Below are 26,230 nucleotides of genomic sequence, written 5' to 3'. Positions count from 1 at the left end.
TGACAGGGGAACTCAGGTAGATTTTACCTACTTACCACCCTTAACAAAAACACTGGTAGGGAACCCTGGTAAAATGACAGGGGAACTCAGGTAGATTTTACCTACTTACCACCCTTAACAAAAACACTGGTCGGGAACCCTGGTAAAATGACAGGGGAACTCAGGTAGATTTTACCTACTTACCACCCTTAACAAAAACACTGGTAGGGAACCCTGGTAAAATGACAGGGGAACTCAGGTAGATTTTACCTACTGACCAACTTGGCATCCGTAAGAAAAATACTGGTTGACCTGTATGCATGCCAGAAATATGACAAATACACACACACACACACACACACACAAATACACATATATACAAATACACACACACATACATACACACGCACACACTTGTACCAAACATTGACTCGACAAGACACAAGTGACTTAATTTGTGAAGACACAAGTTTGAGAGCCAATGTCTTTATTTTTACTGTAAAATACACTTGATAGATTCAAGCAAGCCAAGATTGAGAAGTGTTCTCAACACTCTCATTAAAAACATATCCAAATTTCATCTCCTTTTAGGCAGTATTATGTGAAATTCTGAAAAAAGTTCACAGATTAATTGTCACTTTATAACGAAGCTGTTTCGTCTTCTATATACATACGTTGTAATTAGACCATCATGACATGCTCTTCACGAGATATATTTAGCATTCATTTTAAATTTCACTACTCTTGGGACAAGGTTGTAACAAAAAAAATTTTGATATTCATTTAATTCTAGTTTATCTGCCATTAGTGCAACGTTTCAAAATCAGACTAAGAGTGGAAAGACATTTAATTAAACCAAAGACACATCTGTAAAAAAACACACGCAATAGGTCGTCCACCAAGAGCGCCCTCTGTTGACTCATAAGTGTATAGGGTCTATAGATGAATCAGTAAGTAAACAAAATGAAGTCTGACAAAAGTGTCCTGTGTCATAAAATAGCGTACATTGACTCAATATATGGCAACTCCAGAAATGCATTTTTTAAGCCTTGTTGCAGCAGTTAGGACTAAAAAATGCTCTCTACTTTTCAAATTTAATCGGATGTCAAAACATAACTGTAGATGATCATTCAGTTTTTTTTATCAACTCTTTATGGTAGAGAATAAACACTATAAGCAAGCTACAATTCTGCTACGAGCTGATGTGAAATTTTTATGAATTGCTATGATAGTTTTGTTTCCATGTATTTATATTTTATGATTTAGAATTTTGTGTCTAAAAGAAATACAGTGGCCACAGCAAGAGGTATTTAAGAAAACAACCCCTAAAAAGAACGACTAAAAAAATATCACATTTTTTTTGTCAATAAATCACCATATACAGAGAGAGTGAGTGTACATACTTGAATTTGAACTATGTAGTGCTATGATTGAACAGTACATCGGCTCATAGCACCTTTGGTATTTTATAGTTCCATGTGTTGTTTAAATGAATATTGTTCCTAGTTTAGAGACATTTACAACTGTTGAGACATTTACAACTGTTTTCCCGCCAAAAATATTTGAACACAAATTTCTCTTCATCTGTAACTTTTTGTACATTTCCACTTAATTTTAGAGCAAAATCATAGAAAACATCCTTTTTAATCAATTTACGGCAAAATTTAGCCGTAAAATTAAAAATGGACAAACAGAACCCCATTACAAACCGAGAAATTAAACCACTGAATTGGATTAATAACACTTGGCTCAGCATGTTGGAACAGCAGAGACTTATATTACACACCATGGTTTGATAAGAACAGTTTTATGGCCTCTTTACATAATAGTTCACATCAACGAATAAATAAAAAGTTACTCTGGCATTTCATGCAACTGTTCTTATCAAACCATGGTGTGTAATACAAGTTTTTGCTGTTTAGATGCTGAGCCAAGTGTTATTAATCAAATTCGTCTGTTTACTTTCCTTGTTTGTAACAGGTTCCAGTGCTGGATTATGTCTCTCTCAGTTGAAATTCAGTATTTTGACTAAAACTATCGTTTACATTTCTACTATGAGTCTAGAAATATTGTCTGCTTATCTCGTGTCTTCCTCCAATGAAATCGAATTCATAAGACCAGCTACATGTATGCAGAGATATGACTACGCATGAAATTCTGTTCAAATTCAAACTTCAATACAAGGTTCATTTTCCCGCCAAAAATATTTGAACACAAATTTCTCTTCATCTGTAACTTTTTGTACATTTCCACTTAATTTTAGAGCAAAATCATAGAAAACATACTTTTTAATCAATTTACGGCAAAATTTAGCCGTAAAATTAAAAAGAAATGACATAAAATTCTACTAAGAATGTGGATGTTTTTTTGTGCTTCCTTGTGACAATTGTCTGGTACTGTAGGTATTTATTAAGAGCTGAGTGCTATGACATCATGTCATTTGTATTCCACCTGTTTCTTCATCACCAGAATCTAGGTCCATATCGTCGTTGCTAAATGATCTGTCAACACTGAAGGGGTAGACTGGTGGTGGCGGCATCAACCTTTGAATTGTGGCTGGTGGTATGGGTGGTGGTGGTAACGTCATTGGCATTGGAGGTGGATTCATTGGTGGTGGCATTGAAAACCTGAAATGGGTATACATATGCAAATTAGAACAGACCAAAATACAAATTTACATATGCAAATTAGAACATACAAAAATACTGATTGAAATACGCAAATTAGAACGGACCATAATACAGATTTATGTATGAAAATTAGAACTAACCATCATACAAATTTACATATATGCAAATTAGAAAACACTACTGATTTAATACTTATCTGATGTATAAATGCTAAAATTATTATGCATCTATGCAGATTATACACCATTGACCTTTGACCTTAAGATATTAATATATTTTTGAACTTTGACATCGGTCTTGGTTATGAAATACTAGGGTGCGTTCAATTATGCAACCCAAGAGGCCCAAGGGACGTCAGTTACCCTGGTCTGAGGCTCCCCGGGGACACATAATCGAATGCACCCCTGATAATTAACGTGATTAGAAAAGAGTATGGGGAAACATATCAATGCTAACATTATGTAAATTCTAACATTGACCTTTGACTGATGTAAAGATGAATATGCTGATACGACCTTTGACCCGGTTTACATACATGATTTGGGAAAGCTAAATTAATGTTATAATGTAGATGATAACGTTGACCTTTGACCCACATCTTGATATGCATGAGTGAAAGGATGTCTAGAATAGCACCAACCATTTCTGGGATTGAAAACCCTGTGTCTGGTAACCTTAATTTAGTGTAACTTTTTTGAACAATATTGCAGTTTAATACTCAATTACTACAGACTCGTAAATAGACACACAGACTCTCACTGAGTGGTATTTTTAAACAGAAAGAAAGAGTTTGTTGGTTCAATTAAAATGATGTGTCATAGACAGTACTTTTAACACAACTTTGATCTTGGCTGTAAGAAGGAAAACACACAAGACAAACTTACCGAGAGTCTGGTTCTGCAACTGTTATAGGCTTCTCTTCATCCTGGGATATTTCCATTGGCAGTTCTTTCCCCTCAACTTTGTCCTGTATTTCCCCCTGCCTTTCAACCACCCCACTATCATAATCTACTCCCTCCTCTGGGTAATTTGGTTCCTCTACCTCTGCACTTTCACCCTCCCCTTCCCCCTTAACAGGCTGGTCATTACTTTCAAGTGACTCCTCTGTTTTTGTGTCAGTGGTTTCTTGATTTGGTTGATTGTTTGTTGTTTCTTTTTGAAGCTCAGTTTCACCTTTCACCTCTGAACTCTTGACCTCTGAGTTACTTGTTTCTTCTTTAGGTGCTTCATCATTTGTCTGTTCTTTGGTACTATGTGATTCAGGTGTTTCAGATTTTGTTTCTATTTTTGTGTCTGATTGTTGTTGTTGTTGTTGTTGTTGTTGTTGTTGTTGTGTTGATTCTGTGTTGTTGTTTGTTTCTGAAGCATCTCTGTTTGTTTCCTCGGCTGTTTTGTCACCATTTTCAGTTGAGTCATGTCTCTGTATATGACCTAATGGGATGAAAGATGAAGGTGAAGGTCTCCTAGGTTATACAGTTAATAAAATGAAATTCAAGAATTCCTTCCTGATTATCACCTCACCAATATGTGTTAACAACTGGCTAGCTCAGTGCTAATTACAGCTACCTATAGCTAACACACGTAGTACAGGCATTAACCATTCCAGTTGTTAGTGCCAGCCTAGTGTTCGCACTGAGCTAGTCTGGTGTTAACATAGGACTGGTACAGGCATTAACCCTTCCAGTTGCTAACACATACTGGTGAGGTGTTAGAGTCAGCCTAGTGTTAGCACTGAGCTAGTCTGGTGTTAACATAGGACTGGTGAAGACATTAACCCTTCCAGTTGCTAACACACACTGGTGAGGTGTTAGTGTCAGCCTAGTGTTAGCACTGAGCTAGTCTGGTGTTAACATAGGACTGGTGTAGGCATTAACCCTTCCAGTTACTAACACATACTGGTGAGGTGTTAGTGCCAGCCTAGTGTTACCACTGAGCTAGTCTGGTGTTAACATAGGACTGGTGTAGGCATTAACCCTTCCAGTTGCTAACACATACTGGTGAGGTGTTAGTGCCAGCCTAGTGTTAGCACTGAGTTAGTCTGGTGTTAACATAGGACTGGTGTAGATATTAACCCTTCCAGTTGCTAACACATACTGGTGAGGTGTTAGTGCCAGCCTAGTGTTAGCACTGAGCTAGTCTGGTGTTAACATAGGACTGGTGTAGATATTAACCCTTCCAGTTGCTAACACATACTGGTGAGGTGTTAGTGCCAGCCTAGTGTTAGCACTGAGCTAGTCTGGTGTTAACATGGGACTGGTGTAGATATTAACCCTACCAGTTGCTAACACATACTGGTGAGGTGTTAGTGTCAGCCTAGTGTTAGCACTGAGCTAGTCTGGTGTTAACATAGGACTGGTACAGACATTAACCCTTCCAGTTGCTAACACATACTGGTGAGGTGTTAGTGCCAGCCTAGTGTTAGTTAGCACTGAGCTTGTCTGGTGTTAACATAGGACTGGTGTAGGCATTAACCCTTCCATTGCTAACACATACTGGTGAGGTGTTAGTGTCAGCCTAGTGTTAGCACTGAGCTAGTCTGGTGTTAACATAGTACTGGTACAGACATTAACCCTTTCAGTTGCTAACACATACTGGTGAGGTGTTAGTGCCAGCCCAGTGTTAGCACTGAGCTAGTCTGGTGTTAACATAGTACTGGTACAGACATTAACCCTTTCAGTTGCTAACACATACTGGTGAGGTGTTAGTGCCAGCTTAGTGTTAGCACTGAGCTAGTCTGATGTTAACATAGGACTGGTACAGGCATTAACCCTTCCAGTTGCTAACACATACTGGTGAGGTGTTAGTGCCAGCCCAGTGTTAGCACTGAGCTAGTCTGGTGTTAACATAGTACTGGTACAGACATTAACCCTTCCAGTTGCTAACACATACTGGTGAGGTGTTAGTGTCAGCCTAGTGTTAGCACTGAGCTAGTCTGGTGTTAACATACGACTGGTACAGACATCAACCCTTCCAGTTGCTAACACATACTGGTGAGGTGTTAGTGTCAGCCTAGTATTAGCACTGAGCTAGTCTGGTGTTAACATAGGACTGGTACAGACATTAACCCTTCCAGTTGCTAACACATACTGGTGAGGTGTTAGTGCCAGCCTAGTGCTAGCAATGAGCTAGTCTGGTGTAAACATAGGACTGGTACAGACATTAACCCTTCCAGTTGCTAACACATACTGGTGAGGTGTTAGTGCCAGCCTAGTGCTAGCAATGAGCTAGTCTGGTGTAAACATAGGACTGGTACAGACATTAACCCTTCCATTGATAACACATACTGGTGAAGTGTTAGTGTCAGCCTAGTGTTAGTACTGAGCTAGTCTGGTGTTAACATAGGACTGGTATAGACATTAACCCTTCCAGTTGCTAACACATACTGGTGAGGTGTTAGTGTCAGCGTAGTGTTAGCACTGAGCTAGTCTGGTGTTAACATAGGACTGGTATAGACATTAACCCTTCCAGTTGCTAACACATACTGGTGAGGTGTTAGTGTCAGCGTAGTGTTAGCACTGAGCTAGTCTGGTGTTAACATAGGACTGGTACAGACATTAACCCTTCCATTGATAACACATACTGGTGAAGTGTTAGTGTCAGCCTAGTGTTAGCACTGAGCTTGTCTGGTATAAACATAGGACTGGTGTAGTCATTAACCCTTCCAGTTGCTAACACATACTGGTGAGGTGTTAGTGTCAGCCTAGTGTTAGCACTGAGCTAGTCTGATGTTAACATAGGACTGGTACAGACATTAACCCTTCCAGTTGCTAACACATACTGGTGAGGTGTTAGTGCCAGCCTACTGTTAGTTAGCACTGAGCTAACCTGATCTCTTCTTTAAATATTAAAGTAATCACTCTACAACTTACCTGGTGGGCCTGAAAGTTTTTGTTTTTGTTTACTCTGAATTCGTTCAATAACTCGTCTACCAGTAGCACTTTCATTAGCTTCCCCTTCCTTGATAAAAGTAAGCTTAAATCTGTTATACAAATATTCTGACTTTTCTCGAACTTTTTTGTTGCCTTTATACTTTTTGATCTGCAAATATATCAAACGTGAACCATGGTTAGTAGTTTTGTCATTGTACGGTAGCTTCTGTAGATTATCTGATAGCTAGTCAACCTGAGAACTGCTTTCTTTACGTAGTCTGTGAACTCAGTATTTCAAATTTAGTATTCTTAATAGACACCACATCTAAAAGCTGATTGGTTGAAGAAATCATGGCATATACTATCTCCACATAGTCTGTGAACTCAGTATTTCAAATTTAGTATTCTTAATAGACACCACATCTAAAAGCTGATTGGTTGAAGAAATCATGGCATATACTATCTCCACATAGTCTGTGAACTCAGTATTTCAAATGTAGTATTCTTAATAGACACCACATCTAAAAGCTGATTGGTTGAAGAAATCATGGCACATACTATCTCCACATAGTCTGTGAACTCAGTATTTCAAATTTAGTATTCTTAATAGACACCACATCTAAAAGCTGATTGGTTGAAGAAATCATGGCATATACTATCTCCACATAGTCTGTGAACTCAGTATTTCAAATTTAGTATTCTTAATAGACACCACATCTAAAAGCTGATTGGTTGAAGAAATCATGGCATATACTATCTCCACATAGTCTGTGAACTCAGTATTTCAAATTTAGTATTCTTAATAGACACCACATCTAAAAGCTGATTGGTTGAAGAAATCATGGCACATACTATCTCCACATAGTCTGTGAACTCAGTATTTCAAATTTAGTATTCTTAATAGACACCACATCTAAAAGCTGATTGGTTGAAGAAATCATGGCATATACTATCTCCACATAGTCTGTGAACTCAGTATTTCAAATTTAGTATTCTTAATAGACACCACATCTAAAAGCTGATTGGTTGAAGAAATCATGGCATATACTATCTCCACATAGTCTGTGAACTCAGTATTTCAAATTTAGTATTCTTAATAGACACCACATCTAAAAGCTGATTGGTTGAATAATTATGGTACAAGTAATCTCTGTATAAAACAAAGTATTTGAGGGCCATTTTGAATTCTAAATAAATAGTGGTGCCTCTATGTTTTTCTTCCATCTCAGCTGAGAAGCAGTTCGACTGTTCCAGAGCAAAGTGACAGTGTAATGAGAGTGGCACATTATTGTTTACAACACTGGTAATCCAACCTTCGGTTTACTAAGATACATACAAACTACAGCTACAACATTGAGGGATCGCCAAACGACTGTGCATATCATACACGTTTTATCGGTTTAGACAGATAAGAAACAGGTTTCCCCTAGACCACTCATTACAAATATAAACAACACCACATTCCTGCCGACAAGCAGGCACTGTATGTGTACACACATACCACTTGTAACTTTGAATCAATACACTTGTGTCAAAATCTGAGCCTGCAATGTGATGACTTTCAATAGCTTGATTGTTCCAACAAGGACGATGTGTGTGTGTGTCTGTGTATCAGTAGGGGTTCGATGACGTTGTTTATATTTGTATTGAGTGGTCTGTGGGAAGCCAGTTTCTTATCTATCTAAATTGTGCTTAGAGAACATAAAATGTGTATAATAGGCATAGTTGTTTGGCGATCCCTTGATGTTTAGCTGTGTATCTGTTGTTCTTCAATGTGGGTGATAACAGCTCCTCTGTTATGCAATTCTCATCACCCTGTAATCAACATAGTGCAAACACTGGACATTCTAAAACAGCACTCCAACTTTATGGATAAACTACCGGTAGTTTTCCGTGACACCTCTCTACTGAGATTATAATTAAACTATTATCCATTCAATAGCTTATAACTAGTTTATCAATATGTTGTAACAATACTTTTAGTTTAGTGTCTATCTTAGAAAATCGAAGGCTCAAAATGACCAGGGTAATAATTCTTACCTTTTTTAAAGTCTGTAGGAATTCTGGAACTTTCTGAAGTACTGAACCATTGAGATCTAACTGATCGACATCTGACAAAGCTCGCATACATTTGGCATAATCCTGTGGATAAAGAATCATTGTTTTATCATCATTGAAGTCTTCTAGTTCATTCTTTCATCAAGACAGTGGTGAGAAGCTAAATCATTTTTTTAAAGCTGATATCTTTCATTTTCAACCTAAGGATCTCAAATAGATTCACAGGTCTCCTGCCTAATGGATGGCCAACTTTAATAGGGATTGGTAATTAAATCAATCAGGTTTATATGATGCAAAGGCTTTTAAAAAATTACATATTTTTTGGATTTTTTATAAATGAGGAAAGAAAAGTGACACATGTAGGAATCGAACCCGTGTCCCCATAACACTAGTCAGAGTGCTCTAACCAACTAAGCTAACGTACCAACTGGTAGATTCTGTGAATTGTACCCACGTCACCTAAACACTAGTCAGAGTGCTCTAACCAACTGAGCTAACGTACCAACTGGTAGATACTGTGAATTGAACCCACATCCCCTAAACACTAGTCAGAGTGTTCTAACCAACTGAGCTAACGTACCAACGGGTAGATACCGTGAATTGAACCCACATCCCCTAAACACTAGTCAGAGTGTTCTAACCAGCTGAGCTAACGTACCAACTGGTAGATACCGTGAATTGAACCCACGTCCCCTAAACACTAGTCAGAGTGCTCTAACCAGATGAGCTAACGTACCAACTGGTAGATACCGTGAATTGAACCCACATCCCCCAAACACTAGTCACAGTGCTCTAACCAACTGAGTTAACGTACCAACTGGTAGATACTGTGAATTGAACCCACATCCCCTAAACACTAGTCAGAGTGCTCTAACCAGCTGAGCTAACGTACCAACTGGTCGATACCGTGAATTGAACCCACATCCCCTAAACACTAGTCAGAGTGCTCTAACCAACTGAGCTAACGTACCAACTGGTAGATACTGTGAATTGAACCCATATCCCCTAAACACTAGTCAGAGTGCTCTAACCAACTGAGCTAACGTGCCAACTGGTAGATACCGTGAATTGAACCCACGTCCCCTAAACACTAGTCAGAGTGTTCTAACCAGCTGAGCTAACGTACCAACTGGTAGATAACGTGAATTGAACCCACGTCCCCTAAACACTAGTCAGAGTGCTGTAACCAGCTGAGCTAACATACCAACTGGTAGATACCGTGAATTGAACCCACGTCCCCTAAACACTAGTCAGAGTGCTCTAACCAACTGAGCTAACGTACCAACTGGTAGATACTGTGAATTGAACCCACATCCCCTAAACACTAGTCAGAGTGCTCTAACCAACTGAGCTAACGTACCAACTGGTAGATACTGTGAATTGAACCCACATCCCCTAAACACTAGTCACAGTGCTCTAACCAACTGAGCTAACGTGTCAACTGGTAGATACCGTGAATTGAACCCACATCCCCTAAACACTAGTCAGAGTGTTCTAACCAGCTGAGCTAACGTACCAACTGGTAGATAACCCACATCCCCTAAACACTAGTCAGAGTGCTCTAACCAACTGAGCTAACGTACCAACTGGTAGATTCTGTGAATTGTACCCACATCCCCTAAACACTAGTCAGAGTGCTCTAACCAACTGAGCTAACGTACCAACTGGTAGATACTGTGAATTGTACCCACATCCCCTAAACACTAGTCAGAGTGTTCTAACCAGCTGAGCTAACGTACCAACTGGTAGATTCTATGAATTGAACCCACATCCCCTAAACACTAGTCAGAGTGTTCTAACCAGCTGAGCTAACGTACCAACTGGTAGATACTGTGAATTGAACCCACATCCCTTAAACACTAGTCAGAATGCTCTAGCCAACTGAGCTAACGTACCAACTGGTAGATAACGTGAATTGTACCCACATCCCCATAACACTAGTCAGAGTGCTCTAACCAGCTGAGCTAACGTACCAACTGGTAGATACCGTGAATTGAACCCACGTCCCCTAAACACTAGTCAGAGTGCTCTAACCAACTGAGCTAACGTACCAACTGGTAGATACCGTGAATTGAACCCACGTCACCTAAACACTAGTCAGAGTGCTCTAACCAACTGAGCTAACGTACCAACTGGTAGATAACCCACGTCACCTAAACACTAGTCAGAGTGCTCTAACCAACTGAGCTAACGTACCAACTGGTAGATAACCCACGTCACCTAAACACTAGTCAGAGTGCTCTAACCAACTGAGCTAACGTACCAACTGGTTGATACCGTGAATTGAACCCACATCCCCTAAACACTAGTCAGAGTGCTCTAACCAACTGAGCTAACGTGCCAACTGGTAGATACTGTGAATTGTACCCACATCCCCTAAACACTAGTCAGAATGCTCTAACCAACTGAGCTAACGTACCAACTGGTAGATAACGTGAATTGTACCCACATCCCCATAACACTAGTCAGAGTGCTCTAACCAACTGAGCTAACGTACCAACTGGTAGATACTGTGAATTGAACCCACATCCCTTAAACACTAGTCAGAGTGTTCTAACCAACTGAGATAACGTACCAACTGGTAGATACCGTGAATTGAACCCACATCCCCTAAACACTAGTCAGAGTGCTGTAACCAGCTGAGCTAACGTACCAACTGGTAGATACTGTGAATTGCAAGCATGCATACATACATACATACAGACACACACGCACACATGCATGCAAGCATGCACACAATCACACATACATGTTTTCACAGACACACCCACATTTCACCATGCCTATAGCACTACTGAACATCAGTTCAGTTGTGCTGACAAAACATATACAACAAACAAAGAAGACTTTACTTACTGGATTCTGCAATGCTAATGACTGTTTAATGTCTAAATGACATTCTTTTAAGATATGTTCTAATTGACTAACTGTGGAGAAAAACAACAACAAAGTGTAAATCAGATACAGTAACATATTTTGATTTCTCCTGAATAAAATGTGAGTGATCTTACAGTGACCATATGGATGACAAAATTATTTTGAATTTTTTATTCATACAACAACTCTATGTTTTCTCACTTGAGAAACAACATATCGTCACATCAGTACAGTAAGGTCCTATACAATTGCATAGCAGATAATGTATATCACCACGTCAGTCCAGTAAGGTCGTATCTGCCTATACAATTACATAGCAGATACATAGATATCGCCACATCAGTGCAGTAAGGTTGTACCTGACATATTGCCGCAATAGAGAACTTGCAATCCAGACTGAGCATGCTCAGACACAAAGGACTATGGGATTATCTGTGGTTATCATAATACCTAATCTGGAGCTACTGATAAAACAAACCTCCCACAATGGTCAGGGTAACTATGAATTGATCATTTGTGGTTACAAACAATGTAACAATATTGTTTACAATACTAATTGATTAACATTTATTATCACATTTCCCATGATGCAACATTCAACATGGCGAGTTTGCAAGTTCCCTATTGCCTCCCATTTACTGGATTGATGGGAGTAAACTCATTTTATCATCAATTTATGCTCAGACTTGCAGTGGTCTGAGATTAATGCTAGTTTTAGCAATTCAAGGTCTCATCATTATGTAGATGACAAATCATGCAAAAGTGATCACTCAAAACAAAATGCTCTGATGCTACATGTATGTCATATCCACAGACAAACATGCATACTTGTATTTCTCTCTCTCTCTCTCTCTCTCTCTCTCTCTCTCTCTCTCTCTCTCACTCACTCTCACTCTCTCTCTCTCTCTCTCTCTCTCTCACTCTCTCTCTCTCTCTCTCACTCTCTCTCTCTCTCTCTCTCACTCTCTCTCTCTCTCTCTCTCTCTCTCTCTCTCTGTCTATCAGACAGACTGACTGGCTATGTCTGTCTATGTCGGTCTATCAGACAGACTGACTCTATATATGTCTGTTTCTCTGTCTGTCTGACTGTCTGTCTGTCAATCTACCAACCTGTGTGTCTGTCTATCAATCCGTCTGTCTGTCTGTCTTTGTCTGTCTGTCTAGTCTATGTCTGTCCATCTGTCTGAGATTCAAACCAACTATATTCTTATAATGCTGTACATCTATATCTATTGATATTAAACATGTTTGTTCTGTACTTACGTTTTTTCTTTTCTAGTTTTTTGAGTTCCTTTTCATCTAGTCTGTCAAACCTACAAAAGGAAAGCAAGACAATTTATGAACGACATTAAAAACTATCATAGTGTGGTAACAGGTCAAAACATTCCTGTATGAATGACATCGTTGGGGGCACTATAACATCAGTCCATAAAACAGATCTTGTCATTGCTAGCCATTTATTGTAAACTACGATATTTTCACTACTTTTCAAATGTTAATCTTTCTTAATTACCACAAAGCATTTTAGTCACTTCTTAATTTTACATTTTTGTTTTCAAATGAAATAAATGAAAATAAGTCTTTCGTGAAGAATTTGAGGTTTACAGTATCCCGAAAATCAAGTACAATTCAGTACTTTTGCTAAGATTAGGAACCTGTTACCCCGGTAACAGAACAGGAGAAAGGGGTAAAAACGACATACTCTAATGGTCATTTTGGGGGAATCCAGGTAAAATTACATGGGAACGCTTAACAAAAACACTGGTAGGGAACCCTGGAAAAATGACTGGAAAAAAAAGTTTAGGGTTGGCAATGAAAAGCTGGATGGGGTCGGATAACGGATCCAAACATTTTTTTTTAAAGTTTAAGTAGGTAAATAGTAAACTTACTTGTGAAGTTTCTTTTCAGGTTTTTCTTTCTTCTTTTCTTCATCTTCTTTTTGTTTCTTCTGTTTCTGAGAAAGTTCTGAAAGTTTCTTAGTTCTTTCGTCTTTAGCTTTTTTCTGATGTATAACAAGAAAATAGCAATTGGTTAAAAAGAAGCGTGCTGATTGGTTGAAGAAACCTCTCAAAAGCAAGAGATTCAAATGAGATTTTCTATCACACAGGGTCAGATGTGGGAAGGTGGTGATTACCCAGAACAAAACAAACGACACAAAATGATGGAAATAGAGGTAAATAAAGACACCTAGCCACTTTCACCACATCACATTTTAATCAGATTGTGTATTAATTGTAAACAAGCGTTTCATAAGATTACTTTATTTGTTTTTTTCTCACGATTCCATAGAACTAACATAATATTCCACTGCTATTTCATGTACTAAAATGGTTTATTTTGTATATAATTTTCACTATTTCAAAGATTTTCCAATGTGGCCCAGTGTTCATTCCCCAGGTTAGATTGCACAATTGATGTGATGTAAAATCATGTTATGACTCTTCAGGACTTCTTAATGAAAATAGTGCTATTTCCTGGAATAACAATCCCATTAAAATGAGTGTACCCGATAATAAATCTTTTAATCTAGTTAAGAAACTAACCTTTTCATCACTTTTCTTATCTTCTTCCACATCCATCTCTTCCTCCTCTTCATCTCTGTCCTTCTTCTCAGTTTTCCGTTTTTCTTCCTCCTTCTCCTTTTGTTTCTCTTTCTCTAGTTTTTCCTTGGCCTTCTTTTCCCTCTTCTCCTTCTCCTGTCTCTCTAACCTTTTCTTCTCCTCAAGTTCCTTCTTTTTCCTTTCCTTAGCTTCCTGTCGTTTCTTTTCCAACTTCTCCTCCTTTTTCCGTGCCTTTTCCTCCTCTTTCCTCCTTGCCTTTTCCAGTTTCTCTTCCTCCTTCCGCCTGGCTTTTTCCGCCTTGTCTTCACTCGGCTTCTCTTTCGATACTTCTTCTTTTCCTTTGTGTTTTTTCTCACTTTTTTCTTTTCTTCTTTTTTCTTTCTCTTCCTTCTTCTTCTCTTTTTCCAGTCGTTCCTGTTCTTCCTCCTCCTTTTCCCGCTCCCGTTGTTTCTTCAGTGCCTCTTCTTCGTCCTTCTTCCGGGCTTCTTCTCTTTGCCGTCTTTTCTCCTCGTCTATCTTCTTCCAGCTTTTCACTGTATCTTCATCGCTGGAATCACTGATGAAAAAAAGAAGGAACCAAATAAACATTTTAACCCTAAAGGCTCTACCTTTGAGAAAACAAGTACTGACATATTCCTTCCAGTTTGCTAACTATGTGAAAACTAAATTTTACCATGCACTTACACTAAATGTATTTTTGTACTATCCTCTCTCCTTGGAAAATATAACGATTGCCTTCAAATAAAAATTAAACACATTAGCATATTCCCTTATTGATATGGTCATTTTCCGTGGTGATATGAAACAATATAGGCTGATAACTTCCTAGTAAATTTAATATTACCATGTGCATCAGAAAATATCCTCATAATGAATCAGTGATATGGTCATTTTGTGTGGTGATATGGTCATTTTGCGTGGTGATATGGTCATTTTGTGTGGTGATATGGTCATTTTGTGTGGTGATATGGTCATTTTGTGTGGTGATATGGTCATTTTGTGTGGTGATAAAACTAACTCCATGTTTGACAATACCTGCTAATGCTACTAACACTGTCACTTGAGATATCTTTAGCCGGTGTTTTCTTGGTGGTAGAAGATCGCCGTCTTGGGGCAGCTTTGGGTTTAGATTTTCCTCCTGCATAAAAATACCGGGTATTAGATATTATTATCAAACAAAAAGTCCAGTCAGACTTTTTTTTTTCTGCCTGAATTACACTTGGATTGATTTCTGTGATCAGTTTAAATATGAATCATGTGGGTGACAAAAGAGCTAGTGACCTCATGCTGGTAGGCAGTTGAGAGGTCCCTGAATAAAGGACGTTATTCCTGCCAGAGAGGGCGCTGTTATATTAATATCAATAAATCATACCATAATCCCAATCATAAGAGTAACAATATTTTTTTGTTTTCCATTACCTGACCGACTCAAATTTTCATGACCGACTCAAATTTTCAGCTCCGACAGAATAAAAAAATATTTTTTATTTTCGCCCACCCTTAATATTTGTGAAACAGCGCCCTCACTGGCAAGAATAAGCAAGTGTATGGATTATCGATGTCATCTACAGTCATGGTGGCAACAAAGACATTTGTTCTCGAACAGAGCATTTGTTTTGTGATGGAAGTTATTCCAAGTAGGAGGGGCTGAGAACATGCCAATTTTGTAGAGAAACTGAAAAAAGGGGCTTAATTAGCAGGAATCCAATAAAACGAAGATAGCAAAGGGTCACGGTTTCTGTCGTAGTTCCAGGTGCAATATCCATCCTAGACAATTATTATCATTAACGTTGAATCTTTTTTCTCCTTAGCTAAAAAAAAATGATGAGTTGTACCTTTTTTCTGTGTTTTGTTTTTCTTGACAAGTGGTTCATCTTCACTACTTTTCTCCTCCTCATCATCGTCCTCTTCTTCATCTTCACTGTCAGAGCTTTCAGCATCTTTCGATTTCTTTCTGCCTTTGGTTTTTTCACTCTTTGGTCTGCCCTTTCCTTTTCCTTTGTTTTTAGCAGGGGCAAAGTCCTACAGATACATGTATGAGTAAACCAAAGTTGTATGTAAGTAAAACAAAGTCGTATGGGAGTAAAACGAAGTCGTGTGGGAGTAAAACAAAGTCGAATGTGAGTAAAACAAAGTCACATGTGAGTAAAACAAAGTCACATATTAGTAAAACAAAGTCGAATGTGAGTAAAACAAAGTCGTATGTGAGTAAAACAAAGTTGTATGTGAGTAAAACAAAGTCGTATGTAAGTAAAACAAAGTCTTAAAACAAAGTCCTATAGATATTTGTAAAATAAAGTCGTATGTAAGTTTGTGTGTGTGTGTGTGTGTGTGTGTGTATGTGTGTGTGTTTGTGTGTAGATGTGTGTGTGTGTGTGTGTGTGTGTGTGTGTGTGTGTGTGTGGATATGTGTGTATGTACATTCTTACCTCATCACTTTCCACATCTGGATCAGGACTACTCTCTTGATCATAATCAGTTTCTGCTGATTCACTACTACTACTACTATCGCCATCACTACTGTCAGCCTTCTTAGCTTTCTTGGCAGCTCTTTTCTGTAATAACAATAACCAATCATTATCAGTATCAACATTGTTTGTTTGGGACCCCCCAATTCCCTAAATGAACGTTCACAAGTGCGACATAACACATTTGATGTAAACCGTGATGCAAATTGTAGCGGTCACGCCACTACAATCGATGCAATGGGAGACATGAATTTCCAACGTTGAGCAGAATGAACCTGTTGACTGAGATGCATGATATTCAAACGCATCAAAATACTACCAGAAACCCAGCACTGTATCTGACATTAGATGTCATTTTTTTCAATCAACATATCAGTAGTAAATACAGAAGCTGTTATCATTGAAGGTGTGAATGTTTTAAAAATTTTGGTTCGAAGTGCAAAAATGAAGTTCAGCAATCACATTGTCGGAAGACTCCTTCCCCAAAATTTGTAAATAAATGAATGAAGTTTACTTATTGAGCTTGTGTGATATTGTGTGATTGTCACCTTTGCTGTATCTGTGCTGGCTTTTCTTTTCCTTGGTGCCGCCTTCTGTTTTGGTTTTCTAGTTGTCTGTCTGGCTTTGCCCTGCAATAAATCACAACAAACATTGCCATTAAACTTAAAGTGGTCATATGCAGGGGTGATCAACTCCACTGGTCCTGGGTCCGGGACTAGCGATTTTTTTGGGCGGACCACACAAATTTTACCTTGTCTGGTTCATCGGACCAGTACCTTACTGTTAATAACTATGTTAAAAAGTCATCTGAATATACAGATTCATAGGCAAGATTTAATGTTTCACATGAGCGGGACCTGGGACCACTAATTCTTTCAGATGGACCACTGGATTTTTTACGGCACTGGTCCAGGGACTACCAGTTCACAAAATGATTTGGTCACCCTTGATATGGATGAGGATTTGGTATTATCATGGCTTCCTACTTGAAAAATCAATGTGAAACAACATATACCAAGTCCTTGTTTGTAACTCACTATGATTGTTATTGTACGTACAATAACAAACATTTTAAACATGGTTTCAAAAGAGTTTACTCTTTCTACAAACTCTCCATTTTTTAATAAAATTTAGTACATAGCTTTTCACATTGATTAGTCACAGAATTTTAGAATTTTTGTATTAGAACATCTTACAGAGTGGGTCATCTATGGCACGTCACTTCTAAAGTGGGTCAGGTACAGAAAATGTGTGTCAAATGACACAAAAACTCAGTCTCGGTACAACACTGTATCTTACCCTTTTCTTTGGGGCTTCATCTATTACAAGCTTCTCATCTTCACTACTATCGTCGTCGTCTTCTTCTTCCGCCTCCGCCTCCTCCTCCACCTCTGCCTCTTCTTCCGGTTCCTCTTCCTTCTCCTCGACTGCTTCTTCTTCTTGAGATTCCTCCTCCCCTTCTTCCTCTTCCTCCTCCTCAGATTCCTGCTTCTATAAAAACAGAAAGTCATGCTATATCATTTTGTCCCCCACCATTTAAACCATTATTGCAATTTCTTGTTAACTACATCTATGTAGCCAGAGACTAAACTAGAAGTAAACTAAAAACGCTCCTGTTCAGATATATCATTTTAGCATTTTCTTGGGGTATTTGTAGTGAACTGTATATTCACGTTCTGTAGGCGAAGTGTATCATGGAGTTGGCTGGATCTACACTATTACATAATAGTGTCACGTCCTTCAAGTCCAAAGTCTGCCTCAAGATCAAATACAAGCGAGATACAAAGACTGATTACGGCCTGACTGGGTGCCTACTATTAAAAGGGCTTCACTATGTGTCATTAATTATATATATTATTAATTATGCAAGCCACGCCCACCAAAAACTAATCAGCGCTAAGTTACAGCCCAACAATGCCACATAGTAAATTGCAAAACATTTGCTTCAGTACTTTTTGAGATATCAATGGAACAAAATTTCTGCACAGACAGACAGACAGCCAGACAGACATCGCCACAACATTACCTCCCATACAGGAGCTAAAAATGCTGATAGGTTTACTGTTGTTGCATAGACTGTACATGTACTTTGCACATAACTTACTTACCTAGCATTAATGTTGATATGTGGCATATTCTCAATTTCATAAACCCCATATACGTACATATTTATGTGTGTGTGTGTGTACATGCATACATGTACATATAAAAACACACTTTATAAGAAACTAAATGAGGCCTAGTGGATTTCCAAGCAGGACTAGTGGATTTTCATTTCCACTAGTCCTGGTCTAGTAGGTTTTGACAAGAATTTTTAACTCCTGCTCCTTTATTAAATCGTTGGCTGTTCCACAAAAGATACACAATTGTATGCAAGCTAGGGAGTTTAGGTAATTTAATAGCATTGCGGGTAGACTCCCTAACCTAGGCTTCATTTCCATCATTCTACATTGAGTGGGCTATGACACTGTTCTATACACATATATACTATTACACAATAATTTCAAACAAGCTACAAAATGTAGGGAGTATGGGTTAACAGCACTTTTGTTAGACTCCCTAAGATACATGTAGCCTTGACCAAGATGATATTAAACATACATGTACATCATATACTTACCCCAGAGTTGAACTTGATATGTGACTTACCCCAGAGTTGAACTTGACATGTGACTTACCCCAGAGTTGAACTTGACATGTGGTGTATTCTCAATTTCATAAAGTCCTTCATTAAATCCTCGTCGTTTATTTGGTTTCCCGTATCTGTCCTTGAACTTGCCATATGGAAATAACTCTTTAGGTCCAAGAAATGCCCTGAAGTAGTAAGACATGAGACACATGGTGAGCTTTTCTGGGTTATTTGAGCTAATTTGGGATTGGGTATTTATTTTGGATTTTTAATTGATAAAACAATTTTATTAGGCCAAAAAAAATATATATCTGGTTCTGGTCAGGGTAAACTTTCTAAAGTGGTGCGACGACACAATTTTTTTTCTATTTTTTTTTTGCAAATTAGTAAATACACATTTTTTTGACACTTTACATACTCTGTTCTATCATATTTATCTCTTGAAAAACTTCCTTTTTATTTGAAGCAGTTTAGGCTTTGTATTTAAGCAGTCTTGGCATGTAGGGTAGATTTCAGCTGCTTGTTCTCCTGATATCAGGAATAAATAAGGAACGGCAAAGCAAAAATTATCGAAAAAAAGGATCGACGTGCGGGTATTCAGGGAACGCGCGCGCTGACCAGAACCAGATATATTTTTTTTGGGCCTTATGGCTTCCTACTTGAAAAATCAATGTGAAACAAGATTGACTAAATCAGTGTTTGTAACTCAATATATTGCAATATGCTAAAAAAAATGTGTAAAAAGTTTGTTTTTTTATGTACACTAACAAGACTTTACATATTAATTAATTATTTGCACTTTATTGAGTTACAAACAAGGACTTGGCATATGTTGTTTGACACTCATTTTTCAAGTAGTAAGCCGTAATAAAATTGTTCTATAAATTAAAAAATCCAATCCTCATCTATACATATATGACCACTTTAAGTACCTGTAGTATGTACTTCTTACAGAATATTAAATTTGGTGTTCCTGTATCTCTTACTACATGTATGTGGTGAGTGTGCCCTCTAAGCCAATTTGATGCACCATGGTACCACTGATGCACACAATTTCAAGTGACGCACCAAAATTTGGTGTTCCCCTCTTCCTATGTGGTGAGTGTGCCCTCTAAGCCAATTTGACGCACCACTGATGCACACAATTTCTAGTGACACACCAAAAATTTGGTGTTCCCCTACATTGTATCTTTTAAACTATGTGGTTAGTGTGCCCTCTAAGCCAATTGGGAACTTGCAATCCAGACTGAGCATGCTCAGATGCAAAGGACTATGGGATTATCTGTGGTTATCGTAATACCTAATCTGGAGCTACTGATAAAAAACCTCCCACAATAGTCAGGGTAATTATGAATTGGCCACATTTCCCATCATGCAACATTCAACATGGTGGGTTTGCCAGTTTCCTATTTGACGCACCACTGATGCACACAATTTCTAGTGATGCACCAAAAATTTGATGTTCCCCTATCTCTTACTATGAAATGCCAATTTTTCTGATTTTGACTCGAAATAACAACATTTGGCTATCATTAGAGGGCACACTCACATTAATGTTATCCTATCAATGGAGCCTTATGGATTACATAGAATAAGGTTTTTATTTTGGGTAAATTTTTCTATAACTTTTGTCAGACAACTGTTTTTAACACCTAATGTTTTCAATCCTTTTTAAAGTGGGTCCTTTAAGCTAGTATTTACATTTACACAAATTGAATAAACATTCATTTAGATATCATCTTATCTACCATGACGTGTTGTACTGTACTTACGTTTCATGTGTTCCAAAAAAGAAGATTGGATATTTATTGGTTGGTGGTTTGACAGCTCCTTCCTCCACATCATCAATCTATTGACATAAATTAACATAAATTAACATAATGTATGAAATCCAACTTTGAGTGACAGAAATTTGGATGTATATTTATTTGTTTGTTTGTTAGTTACATGTAGTTCCTTTTTCCAGTGGATGGCAATAGGCCTTTCCAAAATTTGCCAAATGGTGGCGCTCTACTTCCTGTCTGTGTGTACCTTGGGGGTATACATGGTATAGGTTACTAGTTTAATCATAGGACACTGCTGCTTTCCTCAATGTCCGAACAATACGAAAAACATCCCTGATTTACACTTCTACAGAATACCAAGGGACAAAGATCTTAAGAAACAGTACTTTGAGGTGATGATACCCCCAATTTGAGTGAAGGTTGCAGGTTTCCATGGAAATCTTTCTCCCAACAGTATCTAGTAATTACTTGTTTATAAATAACACCCCTTTGGGAGAAAGAGGCTCAACGTGGTAATATGGATGCCAATCAAATGTGGATTTATTTTGGATTTTTAATTCACAGAACAACACTACTGTGTTGTTTATACATGAACAAATAATGTGAAACAACATATACTAAATCTTTGTTTGTAACTCAATAAATTGTAAAACATTACAATGTTGTATGTACACTAACAAACTTTTTACACACTTTTTGTCATTTATTGAGTTACAAACACAGATTTGGTTGATACTGTTTTATATTGTTTTCTCAAACTGTAAAAAAATACATAGTAGAATTGTCACAAAGGTTGAATATCCAAAATAAATACCAATTTCTCTTCTATAATGTATATGGCTACTTAAAATGCCATCTTCACTGGGAAGGACTCTATTTTCCTCTTAAAGATTAGAAATAATAGCTTACAGGCATTCAAGTTTAGTCCGGTTCACAAACGGAGTTCGTTTCACATATTGCTCCTATCATTCCATTTTGTAAAGAGCTTTACAAAAAACAACACAACTTAATTTTAATCGAGCCTACATATACATGTACATGGGGTTCTGCCAAGCTTGAGAGTAGTCCTGGTTGCTAATTAATATTCATGATAATTTGCATAATTATTATTCATGAATAAACTAATGGTACACTCAAAGTACATGGTATATGATCAAAGTTGCCAACGAAAAAGTTAAAACCAACTTTTCTTTCTCTACAGATTTATAACTCTAATCTCAATCTTTGCACATCGATTTTTTCAATCACAGTTTTTGATTAGTTTTCTCAGAAAAGCTAAAGTTGTTTCAATCAAACTAGATATCCAAAGACGACTGCAGTTTCAAAACTCTAAAAACTTGCGTATACATATCACCCACACGTTCACATACGCATCGCGTCTAGACGACCGGCGTCGATTTTTTCTCATAATCTTCAAATGTTTTTGTTTTGGTATTCACTTCAACATATGTGAAGGAAAATGTGGTCAATGTGTTTATATTTTTCCCAGTTACTATGGGCTTAGTGTTTGTGTACCTCTCTTGTCAAATCACGCACTCTGGTCGCTATTTCACAATCACGCACTCTGGTCGCTATTTCACAATCACGCACTCTGGTCGCTATTTCACCATCACGCACTCTGGTCGCTATTTCACCATCACACACTCTGGTCGCTATTTCACCATCACACACTCTGGTAGCTATTTCACCATCACGCACTCTGGTCGCTATTTCACCATCACGCACTCTGGTAGCTATTTCACCATCACACACTCTGGTAGCTATTTCACCATCACGCACTCTGGTAGCTATTTCACCATCACGCACTCTGGTAGCTATTTCACCATCACGCACTCTGGTAGCTATTTCACCATCACACACTCTGGTAGCTATTTCACCATCACACACTCTGGTCGCTATTTCACCATCATGCACTCTGGTAGCTATTTCACCATCACGCACTCTGGTAGCTATTTCACCATCACGCACTCTGGTAGCTATTTCACCATCACGCACTCTGGTCGCTATTTCACCATCACGCACTCTGGTCACTATTTCACCATCACGCACTCTGGTCGCTATTTCACCATCACACACTCTGGTCGCTATTTCACCATCACGCACTCTGGTCGCTATTTCATAATCACGCACTCTGGTCGCTATTTCACAATCACACACTCTGGTCGCTATACAATATTTCACACAAAAGAACACCACTGTGTTAACAGTTTATTCAAATAAAGATTTCAAAAACACAGAGACTTGAACAAGTCTACACCTACATGTACATGTACATACCCCAGCACTGCCTAATATCATAAAATTACATTTTTTTTTTAAAATCAAATGTTAAAGTGAACAATACATGTACATGTAGCTCATAAGATGTTTATATATAATCCCATGAAATCAATGTTAGTTTTACGTCATAATGCTCCGAGTATGATTCTGCGGACTAATACAAATTCGAGCCGGTAGGCGAGAATTTGTCGTCCGCGGAATCACAAGAGGAGCATTATGACGTAAAACTAACATTGATTTCATGGAATTATATATTTATCACATAACTAAGTATTTCCCCGTATTTTTCTGAAATTTTAAATCGTATTTTACGAATACTGCATCATTTCATCGCACTATATTCTTCATCGCGTATTAAAAAATGGCGCCCGATGGCTATGCAAATTACATAATCGCGTGACCTGTCGCGAGGTCAAGCTTACCATGTATGGTATCGGTCATACTGTTGTGTGATTTCGCAACCAAAATTATCGGTTATAACCTTGCGATGTACATGTAATATCGAATTTAGTTTAAAACGTAAGTAGAATTGTCTGAATACGACTTTTGTGCCGTCATTTTAATCATATTTTCTCGGGTTGTGTAAGTTCGGAGATCTGAGCTCGACGGAAAATCGGAAGTAAGCTTGCCGGCTGCTACATCGATAATCTACGCGATTTTTAAATAGAATAAAATGTATCAAATAAAAGGACTTCTACGTATGAAACTCATGCCATCCAAGGATATATGTAACGTTACTAACGTAATGTATGCATTTACGTTTTGAAAGTACATAATTATTACGATAAACTTGATCGTAGCGTAGGATTGACACGAACACTCGAACAGTACGGAGAAAAAATAGGTCGGTAGAACAGGGGTGATATGCTCTGAAATCACCCCTGTTTGACGTCACACAGTAGAAGATATGCACGTATTTATGTGATAAGACTATGTTATGCACAGATACATGTATATACATGGAGGCAGCAAAGCACTATATGTATAATATACATGTAAGTAAACCTCATGAGCAAAAGCAGTGGTTCACAGCATCTTAGGAGTATGTTAGCGTATCTTATAATAATAATAATAATACTAATAATCTTTATTTATACTGGATAGTTCTTTAAGCATATAAACACTTGTCTCCCAAGAAGTCCAGTGAGGGCCATCCCTCATGGGTTCAGTGTTAATGCAGGAGGAAACCAGAGTACCCGGGGAAAACCTGCGTTGTTCGGTAGAGTCAAACTGAACGACACTCTTCTTACTTAGAGCGTGGTAAATTTAATCGAACCCTGAATGGGGTTTGAACCCCGACCGCAGTGGTAACAGGCCACCAACAACCCATTCTGTTACTTCAGGGTGCTGAAAGATGTTTGTGGACACGGCTCTTGAAGGACTTAATATCATTGTCACTGATCACTTCAACTACAGTCATTATATTATAAACACATTAACATGCAAAGTGGTAAAATACTGCAATCAATGAGATTTGTACTCATTGGCCATCTCTTTGACAATACAGATACTGCTTGGAATTTTTCATAATTTGAACCCCCACCCCCCATCCACCCGTTAGTCTGGATATAAAACCTTGAGCTGCTCTCAGAACGTTAATGAAGAAAAGCTGAGTGTACAAATGTATCTTGGTCACTCTCTTAAAGTCCATTGGTTTATGATCATTTTGACGAAGCCCTTAGTCACTAGAATGACAAAGACAAGTCTATGGACTAATACTGTAACATGTACTAACGTAATCTACTGAGTTGCCTTGATGTTACTACCTTAATGCTCTCCACACCAAAAATCAAAATTGTTGTGGAGAGCTTCTTGAGATTGTAACACAAAGACTAGTACACAATCTGGGCTAACCTAGTACAGTACAGTATGGATAACACAACTACATGTATAAATGTAGATTTTATTTTTAAAATATACAGATTGAGGTAGGTTAATGAGACACATCATTCATAAATTATATGTATATTGATAAATGAACATATGTGTATGTCGTGTGTTTCTATAATACACGTTTGCGTTAATTCATGCAAGTGTCACTGTCAACAGTCAAAATGAAAACGAGACTTGTGTCTTTTGATATTGATGCACGCACCCGGATGTCAACAATAAGCGTGAACTTTTGAACTTCAATATTTGTATGTACATCTGCTCGTCTATTGCATGATAATTCAGTTAAAGCACTGGAGAAAAATACTAGATTCAAAGTTGGACTTACCCTGGCCGGCCAGTGTGGATACCCCTTCATCTTTGCAAACACTAAGTCTCCCGGTTTCAACCGTTGCGCCATGTTTGTCTGTGAATGAATCGAAACTAGAGTACAACCGTGAAAACTGAACCTGTAGACTCGAAATTGATTCCGCTGGCGAGTTTTGCGATGGTTGAATATTTGCCTTCAATCTTCAAAACCACTATGCAGTCTTTAAACGAACAATTGCTTCCTGAAATGACGTACAGTTCTTAATAATTTCTCGGACGGGCAAGTTGATGCTCAGAAGGACGCCATATTGCAAACCAGCTCATTTCATATGCATATTAGGGTCATGCCTAAATGACCCCAAGAAATATATTTATTATATATTTTTCAACTCCAAAAAAACCCAGACGTATCTCCTTTTGGTGAAAATAAGTTATTTAAGCGTTTAAAACCGAAATGAGTGAATGAAAGGAGACTATTACTAAGAAAAAGAAATAATTTTAAAATAGTTTGACCTAATGACCTTTGAACCAAGGCTCGATCGCGCACCTAAATTTAAAAATTGATAAAAAAAGGCTATTGTAGGTTTATTGTGAGAGTTCCTTTATTTTTTATAATACTAATATAATCATGTATGATGTATGGTATTTTTCTTGTATGGATCAACGAAATTACAGACCGTAATCTGGTCAAGGCCACGGGAAATTAAACATTGAGTGAGGATACGTGTATGTTATTACTACCTGAGCGATTTACATGCTGTAGATAGCATAGCACTGTGTGTATGGCATGTATGCAATTCCATAGGTGTGTTATGTCAAACTGCATAATCGCGTGGATTTTAACCGATCACATCGCACGTTAAACCGTGGAAGGGTGGCTCTACACAGTCACCGGA

The 26,230-nt window shown here is 38.0% G+C and overlaps 1 protein-coding gene across 1 annotated transcript; it reads right to left on the bottom strand.

Moving 5' to 3' along the window:
- Positions 1-482: 482 nt before the first annotated feature.
- LOC144450395 (uncharacterized) lies at positions 483-25,639 on the bottom strand. The gene is made up of 16 exons (XM_078140995.1): positions 25,354-25,639; positions 20,844-20,920; positions 19,121-19,256; positions 17,742-17,933; positions 16,991-17,071; positions 16,404-16,529; positions 15,810-15,996; positions 15,010-15,112; positions 13,957-14,530; positions 13,303-13,415; positions 12,677-12,726; positions 11,393-11,463; positions 8,519-8,620; positions 6,479-6,647; positions 3,494-4,040; positions 483-2,606 (listed from the first exon to the last, which is right to left on the bottom strand). Exons 1-16 carry the CDS (start codon positions 25,423-25,425, stop codon positions 2,411-2,413), a joined length of 2,796 nt encoding a protein of 931 aa, XP_077997121.1. The 5' UTR covers positions 25,426-25,639; the 3' UTR covers positions 483-2,410.
- Between the last annotated feature and the right edge of the window lie 591 nt (positions 25,640-26,230).

Source organism: Glandiceps talaboti, chromosome 19 (genome assembly GCF_964340395.1).
Source record: "Glandiceps talaboti chromosome 19, keGlaTala1.1, whole genome shotgun sequence".
NCBI classification, from domain to species: domain Eukaryota; kingdom Metazoa; phylum Hemichordata; class Enteropneusta; family Spengelidae; genus Glandiceps; species Glandiceps talaboti.
This window is presented reverse-complemented; position numbering and strand designations above follow the sequence as displayed.

What these genes read in the sequence shown, in the direction of transcription:
- LOC144450395 (XM_078140995.1), bottom strand. Translation starts at nt 25,425, where the DNA reads ATGGCGCAACGGTTGAAACCGGGAGACTTAGTGTTTGCAAAGATGAAG. An exon ending in CCAGCACAGATACAGCAAAG is followed by an intron (nt 16,530 to 16,990) that starts GTGACAATCACA and finishes TTGTTATTACAG; the next exon opens with AAAAGAGCTGCCAAGAAAGC. An exon ending in AAAACTTTCAGGCCCACCAG is followed by an intron (nt 4,041 to 6,478) that starts GTAAGTTGTAGA and finishes TCATCCCATTAG; the next exon opens with GTCATATACAGAGACATGAC.